This window comes from Sinohyriopsis cumingii, chromosome 2 (genome assembly GCF_028554795.1).
Source record: "Sinohyriopsis cumingii isolate HCF-2022 chromosome 2, ASM2855479v2, whole genome shotgun sequence".
NCBI classification, from domain to species: Eukaryota; Metazoa; Mollusca; class Bivalvia; order Unionida; family Unionidae; genus Sinohyriopsis; species Sinohyriopsis cumingii.
In genome coordinates this window covers 170,164,269-170,185,955 of record NC_142962.1, presented here as the reverse complement: position 1 = coordinate 170,185,955, position 21,687 = coordinate 170,164,269, and the positions used below count along the sequence as shown (strand labels likewise).

General features: G+C 33.6%; 1 protein-coding gene across 1 annotated transcript in view; it reads right to left on the bottom strand.

Moving 5' to 3' along the window:
* LOC149806285 (uncharacterized) overlaps positions 1-21,687 on the bottom strand; it is a 478,750-nt gene that overhangs the window by 417,116 nt on the left and 39,947 nt on the right. The window contains exons 7-10 of the mRNA XM_089935589.1: positions 12,621-12,788; positions 10,402-10,482; positions 3,629-3,748; positions 373-609 (exon numbers count right to left, since the gene is read on the bottom strand). Of these exons, the coding sequence (XP_089791715.1) occupies positions 373-609; positions 3,629-3,748; positions 10,402-10,482; positions 12,621-12,788 (606 nt within the window). The remainder of the gene's footprint in view (positions 1-372; positions 610-3,628; positions 3,749-10,401; positions 10,483-12,620; positions 12,789-21,687) is intronic.

Here is a 21,687-nt window from a genome sequence, read left to right as displayed (position 1 = left end):
GAATGATCTGTAGCCAAATGGATTTTATTTCCTGTATTTCTAGGTCTTCCCGTTTTTTACAAATAGTATCGGTTCTAACATACACAAGGAGCCCAACGCCACCAGTTTTCCTATCCTTTTGATAAGGTCTGTTGTAGCCATTGATATACAAGAAATTTTCACCCTGATTTTCTGTTAACATTGTTTCCAAGAGCACTTTGTTATGATTGTTTTCATTGTTGAGTCTTCTTACTATACACAACTATCACTGCAACCAGGATATTCTCATACATTGTCTTTAAACAACATAAAATGAATATTGTTCCAGTGTTTAACATATAATATTGTGTCCGAAAGTGTTCATGCAGTAATATTTGCAAAATAAATACTTACATAAGTCACAATTTTTATACAGCATTACTGAAGCATCATTGGGTCCTGGTTTGATAAGGGATAGGTTTGTATAAATAATACAAAATCCTTCTGTATAGGCAAGTGCAACACATGCAGCATAGTCCAGACAGACTTTTTCACATGCTGCCTGAGAGGACTGTAGTCCAGATCTACTTCCATCATAATCATCTCCACCATAGGTTTGGTTCTGGATTGAACCCATGCTGCATTTGCTATCTGAAATGATCAGAATTATTGTCATTAAGCAAAGCCCACATTCATGAAATTCATGAACAAAGCAGCTCCACTATGAACTTCTGCTGAAATATTTACAGATTACAATACAGATTTCAGGACATGAATACCTGATGGACTTGAAATAGTAGATGAGAACTAAACACATTAGGATTTCATTGGGCAGGTCAATTTTAAGACAGTTTAAGAACAAAATCTAGGATATTGTAACTGCCCCTGTACATCTTTCTGTCCATTTTTATTTGCAGCAAAGTCTAGTAATTTCTCTTCAGTCAGACACCACTTGGAGAATGGCACTAAATATTTGCAGGCAAGATATGTGGTCATATATGTCCAGTAAAGTTTTACTTTTCTTCCCCAGACACAATGTTTGGGGAAAGTTCCTTTCATATATATATAAATATATATTGCATGATTAAAATTATCTCAGAAATTATCTCTAAAGTGGTGAGAAACTCAGCAAATCATAGGCAAGATTACATACAATGTGATCATCTCAGTCTGCTTTCTTAATTTTTTTTAAAAAGGATACCAACATTTCTTTCGAGAAAAATATTCATATAGCCATAAAGATCAGACTTTATTCTAAAACCTAAAATTTTAACAACAATTTAGAATTACAGAAACCTTGCATTAAACAATTACCAGTAAAAGAAAGTATGCAGCATTCAGGTGCTAAAATATGGAACTCACTTCCTGCTTATATTTTGATCTGCTAATTCAGTTAAATCCTTGATAAAAATGTACATGCAGTATAGTAAACCTACATATTAACGAACAAACTAGAGAACATAAGTCTGAGTTCTGCAATTTCTCACAATGTTACTCTTCAAATTTATCACCTGCATGTACTGCATATTTCATATTAGCATACTATTAAAAGTACGTATAAAATATCTTGTGTATAAATTTAGTGTATGTACATGTCTCTACTTTTATTCCTAACAATATTTATAAAAAAGGATAATACTAATTTACAGCATAGCCTAAAGGTATATCTAAGCAGACATGATCATTAACTGTTATTCATGCATGAAGAGCTTGATGAAAGTCATTTTCAGAACATTGTTATTTTAGAGATGAAACAAAAATTGATATATACAGTTAAAATCTCCCACTGTCAGAATGCATTTTGGAATGTAATACTTGTAAATAGTTATTTTAGAGATGAAACAAAAATTGATATATACAGTTAAAATCTCCCACTATCATAATGCATTTTGGAATGTAATACTTGTAAATAGTTATTTTAGAGATGAAACAAAAACTGATGTATACAGTTAAAATCTCCCTCTGTCATAGTGCATTTTGGAATGTAATACTTGTAAATAGTTATTTTATCGATGAAACAAAAATTGATATACACAGTTAAAATCTCCCACTGTCATAATGTATTTTGGAATGTTATACTTGTAAATAGTTATTTTATCGATGAAACAAAAATTGATATATACAGTTAAAATCTCCCACTGTCATAATGCATTTTGTAATGTAATACTTCTAAATAGTTATTTTAGAGATGAAACAAAAACTGATACATACAGTTAAAATCTCCCACTGTCAAAATGTATTTTGGAATGTAATACTTGTAAATAGTTATTTTATGAGGGAGAAAAAAAACTGCATGAAATTATTAAGTAAACCTCTTTAAATAAAGACATCATTATTATTATTATCATTATTATTGTTATTATTACAAGAAAGGTAAAACTGTCGAAATGTCAGTTAAAATGAATATATATTGCAATGCTTGACAAATTTTCCAAGCAGACCCAATGGCATAAAATAACTGAAATTCCATGTGTTCTATTGAAAGCACAATGCACTTGGTAGAATTTGCACATATACAGTAGTGCCAGACTAGACAGCTAGGGACACAACAAGGTAATGGCTAAACATTATTTTACCCAAGGTTCTGATATGTTAACCCTATCTATGCCGTGGTTGACTGATAAGATATTTCAGTGCTTTGGGTCTGTGAATTTTATTGAATGTGGTGACAAGCCACCACATCCAATCAAAATCAAGTTGTTCAAAATTTGAACACTGTTCCTACTTGATCAAGAGAAGGGGAGCACATAACTGGAATAGACTCATAAAAAAGCAATTTTCCACTGCAGGTGCATGTTTGTACAAATACATCCTTTCCATCAAATACACCTGTGGTGGCTTCTCTCTGGTACTTAGTCATACTTTCAATGTTGAACTATATAAACAATCCTTTTGAAGTCAAGTGCCTCCACCATTTTCAGCCAACATACAATACACCAGTGTTACACACTAATGGCTAGTTAGCATTATATATATATCCAACAGATGTCATTAGGACAAAGCTCCAACATACCTGTTCAATTCACCAAGGTGTAGATAGGGTTAACACGTCAGAATCTTGGCTAGCAAAAATGTGGCTGCATCTGATGAGTGATTGTTATCATCTGTATAAATTTGTATTGGCCGAGAAACTTCCTATCAAATTTGGTCCAATGCTGTTAAGGTTTTTTTTCATTTTAATTTCTTCAAGGAACTGGCCATATGTGATAGCAGAATGTCATTATTTGTGTAAGTTTGCAAGGAACGCTTCTTTCAGTAAGCATGGTCAAACTGTGAAGTGCTTACTTAGAAGTAGTCATTTAATGGTTTTATATCTTTTGTGACCGTGGCCATATTTGAAATAATGATTGTTGTGCACCTTGTGCAAAACCTGAAAGGCCTTCATGCCAAGATGCCCTTTGCTAAGTAGGTTGAAATTTTGGCTTTCTACTGCAAGTACCATTTGGAGAAGCATTCCTGACCATACTCAAGAAACGGGATTTTTACATGAGTATCTCAGTTTTGACAGTTAAACATGGAATAAAACCACATACACAATCAATATAACTACCTTGCAAGCAAACAATATAACAACTTCAATGGATGAATCAGTTTTAAAATCGTTTCTAATTTATTTTTAACTCTAGGAAATTTGTTTTATGATACTCCTACTAATATGATTAAAACCTACCTTTTGGGCATGTACACTGAACTACATTATAGGCAGCAGAACTGTTGCACACCCCTCCATTCAGGCAAGGCTGTGAGTCACATATATGTACTGGAGTTTCACATCTGTCTCCATAATATCCTGAAAAGAGAAGAGCATAGGTAAGGTTGTGACCATCCACCCTGAAGGAGTAGTGATAGCAAGGTTTTCAAGATGGCACTCATGGCAGCCATACTGTGGATGCAAGACAGGCACCATATAAAAAACAGTCACCATAAAAAGTCTTCTGGTGAAAACGACATGTCAATATGACTTTCCATTTAGGAAGAACAGTCATAATAAAGATTTCTAGATGGCTGCTGTGACACCCATATTGCAAGTCAGAACTGCATCAAGTCTGTTTAGGACCAAGACAACACTTAGTGAAAACTCAATATGGCCATCAACTCAGGAGGAACAGGAATAAGATTTTCATTATAGCTGCCATGGTGGCAATAATATTTGCTAAATCAGCATCATTTTCACTCAGGACATCCAAACATCATAATTAGTCATCTGGTGGAAACACCATGCTGATATGGAACTGTTTATATTTAGGACAAACTTGACATTATAAGAATGTCTTGCAGTGAAAACTCCATGTTCATAATAATTGACCATCCATTCAGGAGGGGTAGTAATAACAAGATTTTCAAAATGACCACTGTGGAGCCATACTGGATGTCAGAGTGGTACCATTTTCATCTAGGAAAAAATAGTTATTAGTATGAATGTGTGTCTCAAGTTTAATGGCAACTGTCCAATTAGTTCTGAACTTTGTCATAACTGATGGACAGATGATGGACATGAGACAACAGGTCATTCCATAAGCTCTTCTGGTCTATGACCTGTACAGCCAAAAATCTTGCTCCAAAGTGAATTCTTTGATATTGATTAAATTTGACATTTATTTAGTGGGACAAAGGAATATGACTTGGTCAACATTTTCATGACACATATCTCACCTGAAGTGATTTATAGATGTTCAGAACTTTGGATCATAATATGAATTCTTAATATGAACTAGAATTTTAGTCCAGCAGTCTTAATCACATAAGAATATCTCAATTCTGAAAATCTTTGCACGACAAAATTCTTTGGTTTAGCTGCTGAACATTAAGTACAAGACGGCTTTCCAAGATTTACTGAAAAAGTGAGGTTATAAATACACCCCTCCCTTGATAACTCACTTTGGCCAGGGCCCCTCAACAAAGACTGCAGATTAAACCAGGGTACAAGAGAGAGAAAGGAAGATTCAAGCTTTCATCAACCAATGGGAGATAGAGAAAACAGCTGTCACTGATGAATGAACTAATACATCTAGAGTCTTACAAAATTAATTTATCAATAAAGCTCATATTAAATTAATTAAGGTCAATGCATTGATGACGGATTTTCATATAAATCAAGTTCACAAGCAGTACTTGGAATTACAAGAAAGTTATTGGAATATGACATGCTAGAAGAGTAATTTCCCTTTGTGTTGACAGTATCCCACCATGCTGATAACAGTGTCAATCCTGAATAAACACCGTTCATACAGCCATGTAGTTTTGTTAATTCCCTTCCCCCAAAAGAGTTTCAAGAACTTCTAAAAGTTTTCTAGCAATTTTGAGACCACTATCAGTGCAGAGTAGGTGGTTGGGTGGATACAGAAATCCTCATGTACATCACTCTGTACGTCCTTTTTCTTCTTCAAAATTCTCAATCTCAAGTATCTGGAATAAATATCTTGCCTGATTTACATCAAAATAAAACCCTATTACATCCATTGTATTATTTAAGAAAAAATGTATTCTGAGATACAACGAAGTAAATAATCTCAAAGAAAATTGCCCCCTCCCCTCCAAAAAAAATGCTTTGTACCTTAAAGTAGATCAGATCACTAGGTGCATAGTAACTGCCATATAAATTGTTATCCGAAGACTAACAAAAGTAGAAATGCCTTACACAATAGGTGACACCTGTAAGAGATATTTTGCTGATAACAGCCCGTACAGAAATTTCTCATGGATTCCTTATGGAATACTTCAGGAATCCATATGGAAGAGATACAGACTGAAAAACTAATATGGAATCAAACAATTTATTCCATATCAATTCCATAAGTACTTCACAGCAACTGAAAATTCCATATGGAATAAAGTTGCAACTTTAATCCATAAGCACTTTTTTCCATATGGAAAGCAGGCTCATGTATTATAGCATCAAGGAAAATACTCTCTGAAAAGTTAATAACCTAAACTATCTGATTAAAATAGAAATATTGGTGGGAGTTAGAGTACATGTAAATGTCAGTGTAGCTGATGTGGAAGGATGAATATATACTCATATAAATTTGAATAAAACACATGCATGCCGGGGCCCCGAGTGGCCGAGTGGTCTAAAGCGCTCTCCGTTACGGATCACTGCCATCTCACCTCTGTCTGCGTAGGTTCGAGTCTCGGATTCGGCCAATGTGGGTATGTGAGAAAGCTTGCCATTAGCTTCTCGAGGGTCGGTGGTTCTTTCCGGGGATTTCCTGGGTTCTTCCTCCACCATTAATACTGGCCGCCATGTATAGCCTATCTTGTGCTGAAAAATGGCGTTAAACCCTACAACAACAACAACAACAACATGCATGCCAGGTTTCTTTAATTTATTTCCACAGATGTTTAAAAACAAAGACATGACCAAAAAAGTAGAGAAAATGTAAAGATGATCAGAATATTAATATCTAGTAGTACAAGCATAGAGAAATCTTTGGTGCAAGGTGGATTTTGGGCTTGATCTGATGTTTACTCCGAAAAATAATTTTTTTGGCTTCCTATTATAATATGCTCTACAAAAATCATACTGTAGTGAAAATGTGACTGAAATTTCAGCAAAATCACAGTGAACATTTTTTGACATTCACTCAAATGTCCTTATTCACAAAAATTATTGTATTTTAGGAGATTTTAAAAATATCAGTGAAATTTTGTGATTGAAATTTCACTAACATTTCTGAAAATATCAGTGGGAATTTGTGATTGAAATTTCACTGAGAGTTTGTCAAAAATCCTGAAAATATGGTGAGATTTTGTGATTGTAATATCACTGCCATTTCAATACAAAATATCAATACGATATAATAAAATTTATTTTTTGTTCCTTCTATAATCTGAATAGTTTTCATCAACATTTGTATTTCCTGTTTCTAATAGCTGTAATTGTATTGTTTATTTTGAGCACAATAACTTCTTTCCACATCTTTCCTTGTTACATTTCTTTTTCAAATTTTTTGTTGTATTTTTTTCATACTTAAACTGGATTTAACTGCCCTCAAGTTTTCTTGCTTTCTGTTTTAAAACAGAATTTCGTTTTTCTAATAAGTATTTGTTCCATTTATTATTTAAAAGATGATCGCTGTAAAAGGCTTTCTGATTGGTCAAAATTTTGTACTTGCCCAATGAATCATTGCGTAACGGAAACTGATGGGAATGAGCATGCTTGCTAAACTTGGCCATTCAAATTTTTGCACTGGATACAAGATTGAATAACCATTTGAAAAATGTGCAACAATGAGAATAGCTTGAATGCAAAGTCGATGGGAACGTAATTGGTTAATCTGTATGAAAACTGAATGCCAGGACTAGCATTTTGCTTTTTGTGCCATGAAGAGCGCTACAGTAGCAGCTAACATGCTAAATAGGACAAGGAATTGAACCAGGATGATTTCGAAGTTATGTAACTCAAAACTGATTAACTTCCAGAATTAATTTAAGGAGGGACAAAGTATAGGTCACTTGTGGGAATTGTTGCCAAATACCCATGTCTATCAAAGGATAGACATATCTTTGCGGAATTTTCTTGGCCCACAAGTAGAATCGTCTTTCAATATCGTGAAGCATTATTGTGTACAAGTGACATAAGAGAGGCTCATAGCATTTCTTCTTTTCATAATCAATGTCTCAAATGGATGCTTTTCTATAATTTTGCATTATTTTCACAGTTGAATTTTTCAATGCAGATTAATATTTTACATATGTTTATGTGTTCACACATGCCTGTGGATATGTTCCAGGCTTGATACTTTGATTTTTAAAATCACTTAGTTATTTAGTGTCAAGTCAGATTCTTCACATCATGTAGTATATGCTTTATATATTGTACATATCAGATAGAAGGCCTCAAGGTAGATTAGTTCTGTAACTAACTGAGGTACCTTCTCTAAATAAAGTCATTATTATTATTGTTATTATTATGATTAAAATTAATTTTATTATTATTAACTCCCATATCTCTTGCCTTGGATGTCATATAATTAAAACATTTGTAAAAAAAATTCATGCAAACTTAATATCACCTTGGTTAATAAAGTCCTGTTTAATTCATATTCATTATTAATTTGAAACCTTCAGAAATGTCTGAAAAACTATTGAAACTTCAGTAAAATACTATATAATGATCAAAATTTTAGTGAAATCTCACAAAAGTTTTAATCAAATATTTGTGAAATCTCACCAAACTTTTCAGTGAAATGAAAAAGACTCAAGTGATGCCATCATGGATTAGGCTTTGTATGTGAGAAAGACAATGAGAACAAGAAAAATCTAAATCTTATTTGATAATGTGTCAAAATAAAATTTATAATCCATTTTAACAATTATTGTGAATATTTGTCATTGATTACCAATAATGTCTAAGAATCATTAGGCAGTTTAATAGAAATCTGAAGCAGTTTTTTTATGGTTTAGGCAGAAAGCGCTTAAAAACCCCGTCTGAAATCCGCCTTAAGTATGCCTGGAAAATTTCATACGCAATGAACTATTACCAAATTCCATATGAACTATTTACAAATTCCATATGGACCATTTACAAATTACATATGGTATATTTGCCAACTCCATAATGACTATTCACAAATTCCATATGGAGTATTACCAAATTCCACATGGATTATTTACAAATTCCATATGGATTATTGTCAAATTCCATATGGAATTTTAATTTTATTCCATATATGGACAACCTACAGATCTCATGGACTAATCTGCATATTCTATGTGATTTTCCATACAGAGTATGTAAGGAACCCATAACATTTCCATATGAATACACTGAAATCCATAAGAGTGGTTCAGCTATAGAATAAAAATGTCCATATGGATATTTCTGTAAAAGTACGTATGGATTCCATATCCAATCCATGTGGATAATTTCATACGGGAGAGAGTTTGTTGTTTAAGATAGAAGTGCTGAAAGTGAGGTCAACAATTTACTAGCAACACTGTTGATATATCAGGCAGGGAAGCTTTGATGCCTGCATCCAGGCAAGATATTTATTAGAAACAGCCAGTAAACATAAAAGACATAATAAGATATTCAAGTAATTAACAAAGCAAAATTATATTTATTCTTCTTTTTATCTTAACTTTTTCAAATTTGGATTTCACCCATATATTTTTCATAACATCCCATCTTCCCACCATCTTAATGTATATGACACATGAAAAACATGTGATTAAAGGTTAATAACAATGAATATATATGTAATATTCAAAGTTAATTTATAACAAATGGAACTATTTTGTACAAAAAAAATCAACAATTTTGGGGAATTATTTTGTCATGAGAAATGAAAACAATGATAACAAGATTAATTTGGAATTTTCATCCAATCCTTGCTGACATAAGTATGGTACAGTGAAAAAGTACTGTGGCACATACTAGTGGAAGAAATACTGTGGTTAACCAGTATGCCATTAATACCATGCAACTCTGCCTTATTTACATGCTGTCCACAAACTTAGATAAAAAAGCATGGAAGCTACTCAGTAAGTTATTATACCAAAAATATTTGTCTTCTTTCATAGTGAGCCTGACCAATGACCTTCAAACATCAAAATAAAAAGGATTCTTTCTAACCCAATGTGTACATCATCAACAAACTGTGGCAAAGATAGTGTCATGAACTCACATTTTTATTCAGAAACCATCTGTCCAGGAGCCATTTTTATTCTTTCAGTCACAGAGACCTTGAACATTGATCTTTTTACCCCAAATCATCTTCCTTTTTCAAGTGCAAGTAATACTCAAAAGTTCAGTTCCAGCTTGTGATGGAGAACTAATGTTCTTCTTGGAAACTAATATTACTTTGTTAATATCAGTCACCTTGACCCCAAATTAAAACTGTCTTCTTTATCCCAGGCACAGGCCATCCACAAAGAAACTATTAACTGTTGAGACCTGGAGTCATGGTGCAAAAACAATTCTGATGGACAGACAACATCATTACATGATGCACTATGCCGTAAGACAGGAATACAATAAGAGATAAAAGAACCTAGACTTTATTTTCAGGCCATCTGTATGATTCAAAGAATTTTATTACCACTGTTTATCTTCATTTTATTTTAATTGTAGTCATTGTAGCCATAGACATCTTACATGGCATATACAATATTTCACATGGTACATATAATATCTACATTCCTACTTTTATTTTTCCTAAGCTAGAATCTGCATCATGCCACTGCACCTCATCCTATACATTAGGCTGTACAGGATCTACTGAATTGTACTCACTGTTGGTGACTAAATTTATCTAAATCACGAATGCCTGTGCAGAGGAGGAAAGTATGGTTTTAAATTTTTTGGGTACAAAGGGGTTCAATAACTCTGAAATAGACTGTAATTGTGCCAAGTACTTACTTTCCAAGGTGGACTACAATTAAAAAACAGTCAGATGCAGACCATAAATAAATTTTAACAGAATTCAGTCAGAGACTTACCAGGGTAACAACTACACACTGGTTTGTGTTCATCGTACATACATGTCCCACGACCATAACACTGGACTGTTGCATTACAAGCTGAAATATAAAGAAATGCCATTCTAGAGACAATTTTATAAATTCTACTTTGCACATATCAAAGTGATCTCCTGTATCAGCTATTATATCACATGAGGATTTAGCTAATCATCACAAAATTAATGCAAAAAACTGACACAGATCAATGCATTATTTACTGAAGTACTTACTTGATGCTTCAGTTATTTAAGCTTTGATGATTTTTAGTTAACTTGTATTTCTGACTGCAAACGTCACAACAATGCCAATTTTTGGGGTGGTCAAATGTATATATTACAAGTGTATACTGTAGCTGCACTGCATGGTCATTAAGTCATGACTGATGCACTGCATGTAATTTAATTTGCAATAAATGTTAAAACAATTATGAGCAAGAAAAACGTTTATACCATCCAAATAATTTTTTTTAGAAATTTATCTCAAGAACTGTGACTAGGGTAGCTCCAAATGTCATGAGATTTTCCTTCACTTAGTGAGACATCACATGTCTGTAGTTTAATTAACTGAACACCTGCTGACAAAATATTATTCTTGATCTCTTTTTTTCTCCCCATATCCAACAGTTTTTACCCATTTGGAAAGTTAATTATCAGTTTCAGGTAGTAACAACACAGACCTTGTCAAAGAAAGACTTTAACAACAATAAAGAAAATGGTAAAACAGCTTTTTGAACCCTCTTAAATCTACAAAGGCCACCAATAAATTATGTGCATGCACAAACTTTGTTCCATATTATCCTCAAATGATATGATGTCATGCAGGGAAACAACTTAAAACATATCTATTGTAAGGATGTATAATTTAGTGCTTAACCACATCCATGTGGTTCATAGTTTATTACTGTGCCTCAGAGTTTCAAAACCCAACTCATGAAAATGGCTTTGTCAATTCTGAATAGAATCTGAGACATATTTTATACAATAACAATTAAAAAAATGTTGCCACAGTGATGTTTAAATCTGGACAATATCTGGGTAGGAAGCTCACTACAAACGATCAACCACCACAGTTCAAGTCAACAAGATCAAATATAAGGGAGGTTATCCTCCAACTAGAGATGTTACTAGCACATACGAGTTCATAATGACTATTTATTTGTCCTTCTGTTATTTTCATATGTAATATGACCAAATGAATGACTTCATGTTTCAATGAATACTATGAACGGTCTATTCAGACCAAAAACGTATTTTGCAGGTAAATAGATTCAAGTACTAAGCACTATCAATGGAATTAAAATACATAGTAGTATACATCATTGGGGTCTCCCCAAAGAGCATTTGGAGGTACAGATACTGGAAGAACATGTGTGTGTGTGGTTATCATTTTGTTCCCATATATTAATAACTGAAGTTAAACTGATGACCAGGTTGGTTGTCAGTCTTAATATTTTGTATAGGAATAGCATCTTTTCTTTCTTTTTTTCTTCTTACAGCAATAATGTCTTTTCTGTGTTTTCTTTAAAGTGTTTTTTGAGAGGACGCCAAGGGTCTTACAAACGTACCTATAGAAGAATATTAATTTGCAGAACAACTACCCTTGGTAGACTTGTTGTTTATCACTATTCAAACCATTTTACCAATCATAAAAGTAACTAGATGAAGAAATCACATCAAAATAAGCAACTGATGTGGAGAAAAGTATATAGTAATTTTCATGTCATGCAGATACCATGGGAAATCTCTGAGGTCAAATTTACACAAGTCCTTACCATCATAAGCAAGAATCATCCTCCATTGAACTATTTTTATGATCTTCCATGTTCCCTATGTGAAACTATCATGATAAACAATTTCTTTTTCACCTTCATCTCACATGTTCCAAAAGAGTTTCATTATATGGTAACTGTGTGGTTGAGTGATGACAATATGACAATAGATCACTTCCACTGGTCATTGGTAATAAATGACTGTAGTAAGTCAAGAATAAATTCATTATTTTTTGGCATTTCTGAAAGCACATATTTATTTGCTGGTTTTAAAATACCTTCTTAAATTTCTGAATGACCAGTCTGAAATGCAAATGAAAAACTGGACAAGTCAGTAATTGAGTACCACCAATTTGAGTTACCTGGGATCAGAAATGAAATAAAAAATGAGAATTACCAATTAAGGCAGCCTACAACTGAATAAACTTACTTTGGTTTTGGCAATTGCTAGAAGAGTTGCTACCAATAACTGATGTTGTACTGTCAAAGGGACATCGCTTGCAGGTGCTTCCTCTCATTTCATTCTGGTAAAAATTCAATGGGCAAGGCATACATGGCATGTACCCAGTAATGGAAAATGTACCAGGTCCACATGGAGCTATAAAATAAAATATTTAAGTAGTAAGTATTAAGAAATCCATGATTGTACAGATAAAAGCAAAGCTAGATTAATGTTAGAACTGTATGTATGACAATAAAACTAACTACCAACAGCTTTTTTGGCAAGTCATTGCAACTCAGCATGTCATGTACTTATTGTTTATATTTTAAAATTCTGTTGAAGGAGATGTGACCAGGAGGCTTATTCAGCTAGGGGATCTAGGTAACCTTGAAACATCGACTCTTTGCTTAAAATATGCCAAAATAATCATAGACTTTGCTTCACTTTGAGACAAATCCACCAACAGACTGAAAACAACCAAAATGTAATAATGAAGAAACAACCTGAGAATCTGAGATGCCAAAGCATAGTTCCAAATGGGATCAATTTATAGGATCTGGGACTTTTAAAAATTGTTCTATCACAAGAGACTTCTGTTGCAAACAGATGAAACAAGTGCAATATGATCAGAAGGAAACAGTGCTTGAGATGATTTGTGAAGAAGGCCTGTAGATCAAAAATAATAAAAATACAGTTCTCCTTCATGATCATACCTTTAATTATACCACAATTCTGGATATGACATGGTCCCATGCTAAATCCCATCTCAATGTAGAGGCTATACAAGTAAACAGGGTTGCCCCTTTCCATCTGTCTGAATTTGTCTCCAATGTTACATTTGTTAAGTGTGTCAGTTTATGTTACAAAAAGCAAATTCCTATGGAAATCTGTGAGATATTAGGTTTGTTCTTCATTTGTCATGAATAAAGCCAGGAAAACCTTGTCAAATGGTATAAATTCAGCATTTCTACCCATTATCTTTCTACCAAAACAATTCCTTAAAAAGTTTTAATTCTGTTAAAATCTCTGTAAGGTAGGGCAGAGGGCCATTTATATGAATAAGTACACCAAGCCCACCCCCAATGATAATGAATATGATGCAATTATGTATGTAGGCATATTATGTATTGGCTATTATTACTTACTCTCTTCATTGGCCATTAGTAGCAAGAATTGTTCCTTTTTATTTACTATAATGCATGACTTGCCTATATATAATAATAATAATAATAATGAGGACTTTGTATAGCGTCTAATCTTTAGAAGCTCTAAGCACTTTACATTAGACAACACCTACAAGATAAAAAACATATAATGATATGATTACAAAAACAAACACCATGAAATTAGAAAACAAAAAAAAACGTGCTGAGAATATTTAAGGTAGGAATTATTAGGTCTTTAAGTTTGTTCTTGCAATCGAAATAAGTGAGTTTTGAGAGCTCTCTTGAATGGGATCACTGTGTCTTTGTGTCTAAGTTCAGTGGGCAATTCATTCCATGTTGCATGGCCCTGGTATGCAAAAGAAAGCTGTCTATATGACTGTTTTCATAGTGGGAATAATGAGTATATGATTGTCAGAAGAGGAGCGTAAGTATCTTGCTAGTGTGTACACATGGGTGAGGTCGGATAGGTATGTTAGACTAGAGTCCGACAGTGAAACGTAGCACAGAGAACAAATTTTGTGTTAGATTCTGGATCAAATGGATAGCCAGTGTAGGGTACAGAGCAGCGGGGAGGTGTGCTCTGATCCTGGTACTCTAATTGTGATCCAAGCAGCTGTGTTTTGAACTTTTTGAAGTTTCTGGAGGAGATATTGAGATGAACCAGACAAAACTGAGTTACAATAGTCCAGTCTTGAAAGTACTAATGAACACACAAGTGTTTTAGTGGCATCAACGGAAAGATATTTGCGAACTGAGCTGATGCGTCTCAGCTCAAGATATGCAGCCTTGCATATGTTCATGACATGTTGATGCAATGTGAGAGTACTGTCCAGAGTAACACCTAAGTTTCATACTGATTGTGTGAATTTAATGTTGGTGTTGCTGATATTTATTGTTCGAGGTAAAGGATGTGAATGAGAAAGTCTTTGTGTTGTGATCAGAACGGCCTCAGTTTTATTATCATCCATCTGCTGCTTGTTACATATAATCACATCACATCAAATCACATCAAAAATGCACCTCTCTACACCTTGGATGGCAGCATCAACTTCAGTTGGGTGGCTAGATTTGTATATTTGGGTGTCATCAGCGTACAATTGGTGAGACAATGGATGATGATCTATGACACTTCAGAGCGACTGAGTGTATAGAATGAAGAGAACAGGTCCCAGAACAGACCCCTGTGGAACACCACAACATTGATCAACCTGGCTGGAGTGTATTGCATTTGCAGATATATTTTGTGTCCTGTTGACCAAGTAGGACTTGAACCACAGTAAGGCTGTATCATGAATGCCAAATACATGCTGAAGACAGTGAAGTAATATATCATGGTCTATTGTGTCAAATGCTGCAGACAAATCAAGGAGGGTGATGACTGTAATCTTTCCACTATCCAACGCAGAGAGAATGTCATTAACTACTTTTAGAAGAGTAGTTTCAGTACTGTGGCAAGGGCGATATGCAGATATATAGCTATATGCCATTACAACTCTATGGTTTTAAACTAAGCAACAGAAATTAACAAAAAGCAACAATTTTGGTAAAGCTTGACAAACAAATTATTTCCCAAGAATATAAAGCCAAAAATTTTAAAAGAATTTAGTATTGTCAGTTAAATCCTAAAGAATATCCCAAATAGTTCTAAGAGTTCTGTTCCAAGCCCAAGTACACCCCACACCACACACACCCCCACACACAAACATTAATAACCTATATTTATATATGGACATAATAAACAGAAAATTTCAGTGAACATGCACCAACTAGGTACATTGTCTATTTACAGTACAAAATAATGAGACAACAAAGCGGATAGTGAATTTATACTTTTAAGTTGTCAAATCGAACATGTTACAATTTTCATCCATTGAATTAAGTTATAATCAAATGTATTTTTCTTTGTGCTTTCTCTAATTTCCTTTGGGATTCTTTCCAATTTATTGATCATGAATAATGAAACTTCTCTAAGAGTTTTTATTTCGTTTTGGCTTTATCTTGCTAAATAACCACAGACAAGAACTGACTTTATGAAATATGACTGAATATGTTCATTCCCTTGTTCTCCCCAATTATTTTGTCATGGTAACCATTTGTAGGTAAATTTAATTCTACTTAAGATTCAAATGTTATTTTCCAATTTTACTCTATTTTGTTTGGTAATAATAATTATTACATAAGTCTCATCTGCATTTACTTTCATGCCATTATTTCCATACACCAGGAATCTATTCTAAGTCAGTCTCATCTGCATTTACTTCATGCCATAATTTCCATACACCAGGAATCTATTCTAAGTAAGTCTCATCTGCATTTAATTTCATGCCATAATTTCCATACACCAGGAATCTATTCTAAGTAAGTCTCATCTGTATTTACTTTCATGCCATAATTTCCATACACCAGAATCTATTCTAAGTAAGTCTCATCTGCATTTACTTTCATGCCATAATTTCCATACACCAGGAATCTATTCTAAGTAAGTCCATACATGGCTGTCTCACAGGATTGGTTTTCTCTGAAGCCTGGTTTTTCTGAATAAAGTTAAAGTTTGATAGGTACAACAAAAGAATGTCATGAACATGTTTTTCAATTAATTTGGACAGAGTTGGTAAGATAGATAAGGATCTTTAGTTATTGACATCTTTGTTGCCAGACTTGTGAATGGCAGCAACATTTGCCAATTTCCATGTCTGGGGAAACACTGAGATTGATATACTTAGATTAGTACATATGTAAACTGTGCTGTAAGATATTATATCTAGACCTATTGATTTCCTTGTTGCAATAGTTTGCAAAGATGTCAAAACTTTTTCATTTAGTAATGCAGAGATAAAAATTGTGTCAGGCGAATTTTTTTAGAACATATATATTTGTTCATTGTGATTAGAGCTGACAATGGGTTCTTTAATTCTGGAGGTTATGCTGACTAAACATTGATTGAACACATTTGCTATTTCATCACCTTCATCATTAATCAGGCATTCCTGGCTAAGTTGTGGATTTTGGATTAACTTGTGGAACATCTACCTACATTTAGTTTCTTAAAAACTTTCCACATATAATTCTTATTGCAATTAATTTCTAAAGTCAACTGATAGTAATTCTTCTTTGCCCAATTCATCATTTTGGTTACTTTTTTTCTCCATGTCTTGTAATGTGCTTGTTGACCATATGTGAAATAATCACAGGTTTTCATGGCATATAGAATGCCAGGAGTCAGCCAATCAAGTTGGAAGTCCAGTTTTACTCTGTTTTTTTCAAAGGTATACGTTTATCAACCACTTGTATAAACGTTGTGTCCATATATCAAGAGCATCATCTACATTATCAAACATGGATACTCTACTCCAAGGAACAGTACTGAAATCTTCCAGAAATTTGCCTTCATCATAATGCTTAAAGGACCTATATGTATGAATCACAACTCTGTTCAGGTAACCAAACTGCTGGAAATAAATCGGCCTACAATTCAGGTACATCAGTTCCAAAACTGTACTGCAAGCATTAGGAAGAAAAGAAGCTTATGTCAAGCAATTCTTAAGAACTTATGAACACTATATTCAATCCCAGCGAGATTGGACTGGGCTTACACAAAAAAAGTTTGTTCAGAATGCTGCTGGCCATAAACATACAAGATAGGTTTTCTACTAGGGCTATTTTATTATTCCTTATCAATACTATTTTTGCTTCTGTATCATCTTAAACTAAGTAACAGAAACTAGTTAAAAGCAAAACATTTCCAAAATTCAATAAATAATTTATTTCCCTAAAATACAAAAGTGAAAATTTAAAAAGGACTTACAGTATTGTGCATTATATCCCAAAAAATCCTAAAAGTTCTATCACAAGTCCAAATATATCAAGTTTCAAATGAATTCCACTGGTGCTTTGAATGAATTCCAACTTCTGAATGTGCTGATGTGCCAACAGCCTCAAAGTTGCCAATGTGCCAAAAGTTTTGATGTATCACAATGCTATGATCCCAAATGTCCTTGAATGAATTAACAATAATCCCAAAATAGTGATTTAGTCTGAAAATATTGAGTGCTTTGTAATTCCAGTGAATAATTTAAATAAATAATCCTCTCAAATAAAAACTGAACACAACAATAAAACTGATTCCACTTTTGATGTTAAGGTAGGAATGAATAAATTCCAATATAAACGAACTTTATATATCTCTCCATTTCACAATGTTGCAAGTACCATTTTCTGAAAATACTCTGAAACCTTATTGAAAATTACTCAAAACTGTAAACAAAATTCATTTCTGGAACCTTCTGAGGTCAGAATCAAGGCTGTTTCAAGAAATAAAATAGAAGTAAACATGTTTACAATTAATAATTATCTTAATACATAACCTACAATGATTAAGACAAATATTAGCCAAGTATTATGTTGTTTACAAAAGAAATATCACTTGTTAGGTAGGCCCTTAAAATCTTTAATTATGAGACCTGTTACAGTTTGAATAAATGAAATTGAATCATGTATCTCCAATAATAAAATTGTGTACCCCATATAAATTTTATTATCTCCCCTTAGTAAAAATAAAATGGATCTTCTATTGTTCAAAGAACTGTAAGAACAATTTGTAATACTAATGGTCAGTGAAGACAATAAGTAATAATAGGCAATACACAATATGCCTACATGCATAATAGCATCATATTCATTCAAGGAAGGGGGAGGGGGCCATTTATATCTTGTATATCTATATATAGCATGCCAGAAAATGACAGAGTTGGATCATTTCAGTTGGCTTGAAAATACAAGGAGTTATTATATTCTTATAAGGGGTTTTATTTTTGGTCATGAACTCTTTTGACAGGTAATATTAAGTTTGCACATGTCTAAATATTTATCCAAATGGCATAATATGAAGAGAAGCATAATTACTAAATATACTTGCATGCAAGCCAAATAATTTAAGGGGAAAAAAGGCCTGGAAGAAAGGAGTTCAGCTTATCTACAGAACAAGGTCAAAACTTAAATTTTTTTAAGTTTTCTTGTTAACTACCAGTATATATCGTAACTGCAGATTGCCAAAGATGAGATCAGATATCTAACCTGAACATGTAAGATCGCCTGTACTTTAACCTCCATGTTAAGTCAGCCATATATTCAAATGGAGTAACAATAGCAAGATTTTTTTTATTTGGCTTGACTTATGAGTTGGTTTATGCACTTTTTAAAGTTTTACCTATTCAGTTTGGGGTGGGAGATGGCATACAGGCGAACAGGATTTTAAGTAAATCTATAAGGTAGTCACATTTTAATGGTCCCAGATTGGAGATAATGTTACATATGTGAATTTGGGGCTAACTCATATACATCAGCTATAGTATTTAAAATATGTATTTCTCTATTCTCTTAGCATATTGCATTGTCAATACATTGTTCTTATGTCTAGATTTCTCCTCCCTCTCTTACTTCCTTAAAAGTTTCATACTTGCATTTTTTATGTAATCACATTATTCTCAGTTGGATATTATTCTGTTCTTAAGTTACTGCAATAATAATAATAATAATAATGAATAATAATAGTAATAATAATACTGAATAATAATAACAGTAATAATAATACTGAATAATAATAACGATAATAATGAAAAATAATAATAATAATGAATAATGATAATAATAACAAATAATAACAGCAATAATAATAATGAATAATAATAACAATAATAATAATAATAATTCATTTTTTAAGAAGGTAGATAAATAATATGCGACTAGACTCCATCAAGGTCTTCTACTACTCTAAAAACCTACAAAAGCAAATGCAAATAACAATTTATATGTACAATACTAAAAGCTCCAGCATTCAGAATTTATTCATTGAATTTAAATTACACCTAGTACCATAGTTTGGTGAGTATAATGTGCACCCTGATATTTGACTCAGAATGGGAGGAAAATATGTAGTTTTGCAATAAAACACGTGATATCACTTTTTTATGATTTCTCCCATAACCTGGCTGGTGTAAGGACACTACTGATGACTGTGACAAGCACTCTCCATTTTGCCCTGTTCTCCACTGCTCGTTGGAACTTTGTAAAGTCCATGCCTGTACACTCTTGAATGTTATCTTCCACCTCATTTTCTCTTTCCTCTCACTATGCCATTGTCTTTGACAAGCGAGATAAGCATGAGACATGACCTATTCCATCTTAGTTTGCATTTCTTTACAGTGGTGAGCAGATCTTCATATGGTCCGATTGCACACTGGATTCTAATGTGCATCTCCTCATTAGAGAGGTGGTCTACATGAGATGTTCAGGATCCTTCGATAACATCTCATCTCTAAATCATGGATTCTTCTCTCTAGCTCTGCTGTCAGGGTCCATGTCTCGCATGCATACACGAATATGGACATGACGATTTAGCACATAAGCTTGATCTTGGACCCAAGCATAATGTTTTTGTCCTTCCAAATGTGCTTCAGCCTTGTCAGTGCAGCTGTTGTTTGCACAATCCTGGACAGAACCTCAGGTTTTGAACCTTCTTCAGAGGGAACAGCAACTAGGTACTTGTAGCTTGTCACTGTATCATGCTTCTGTCAATTCACTCTTATTTCCTTTTGGATGCTGATCTATCTCCAACAATGACACTGCCCTTATGCAAGGCATTGGACACTGCTCTCACTGTTGTAACAAAGAACCAAGCTTATTTTCTGATGAAAAGTTAATACTATGCAAATTTACCAAGACAGATGCATTGTAACCATGTTTAGCATATCAAAGTTTAGCGGGCCCCAATTACCAAGAAAAGATCAAACCGAGTTAATGAAGCCTATATCACAGAATTTTATAAATCCCTTTATTTATTTAATACATGTACTTGGGTTTTGTTTGTTGTGTACAACAATACTCCAGGGTGATTTATGTATATTGTACAATATTTTGAAATAGTGAGTTTGGTTCATCCCATGCCGCATGTGCGTAGTGCTTTCAATGGGAAAAACTGAATGCTTCCAGCATACAGACAATGTATGACAACTTCGTCTGTGTATAAATGCCTCACCGTAAGATAAAATCTTCACATTACGAAACGTTTTGTCAGTGAGCGGTCTACTTTAAGGACTTGCACATCTTCAGCTGTAGAGCTGACCCAAGTGATCACAGAATTATCAGAGTGATTGGAGTCGATGTGGTACCAGCTGCAGAGCTAACCATAGAAGTTGATCATAGCACCTGTGAAGCTCAACCATAGCAGCTGCAGAGCTGAATGAACGGTGTTGCTGGTCAAGTAGCAGGTGATCAGGTGTTGCTGACCAAGATTGGTGGGTACTAACTGCTTGATTGACCAACCTGGAATACTGACGGCTTAATTGGCCAGTGTGACTGGTAGCCGAATGTGCTGGTGACGGAGTGTGTAACTCCATACATGTAATCTTTTAGCCGTGGGCTAATTTTGGAGGGTTTGTAAAACCCAGTGTGGTTTTGGGACTGTAAAGATAATTTGTATATCTGTCCCTTTTGTTTACATAATTTCACTATATGAGTGAATACATTTTACTATACGAGTAAATACTGCATTTGTTTTACTATTTGAGTAAAACACATCAATCTTTTCATTGTGAAATCACTGTGAATATTCACCCTTTATCCTTGTACTGTGTAAAGTCATTTATTTGTATTTCATTATTAAGTCTGTGTGTTTTATGTTAATTTATCCAATATCTGGATCATATACATGCATATATTAATCATGATTAATTGCTCATTAAGTCGTTTGTTATTAAACATTGTATTTCACCATCAAAAGTGTTCTGTTGTAAATCCAAAATCCCACCCGGTTATCTTGTTACAGCCTAAATCACTATATAGTTGCAAAGATGTATCAAATGCTATGATTTAAGAGGAGAAATAAAAATAAG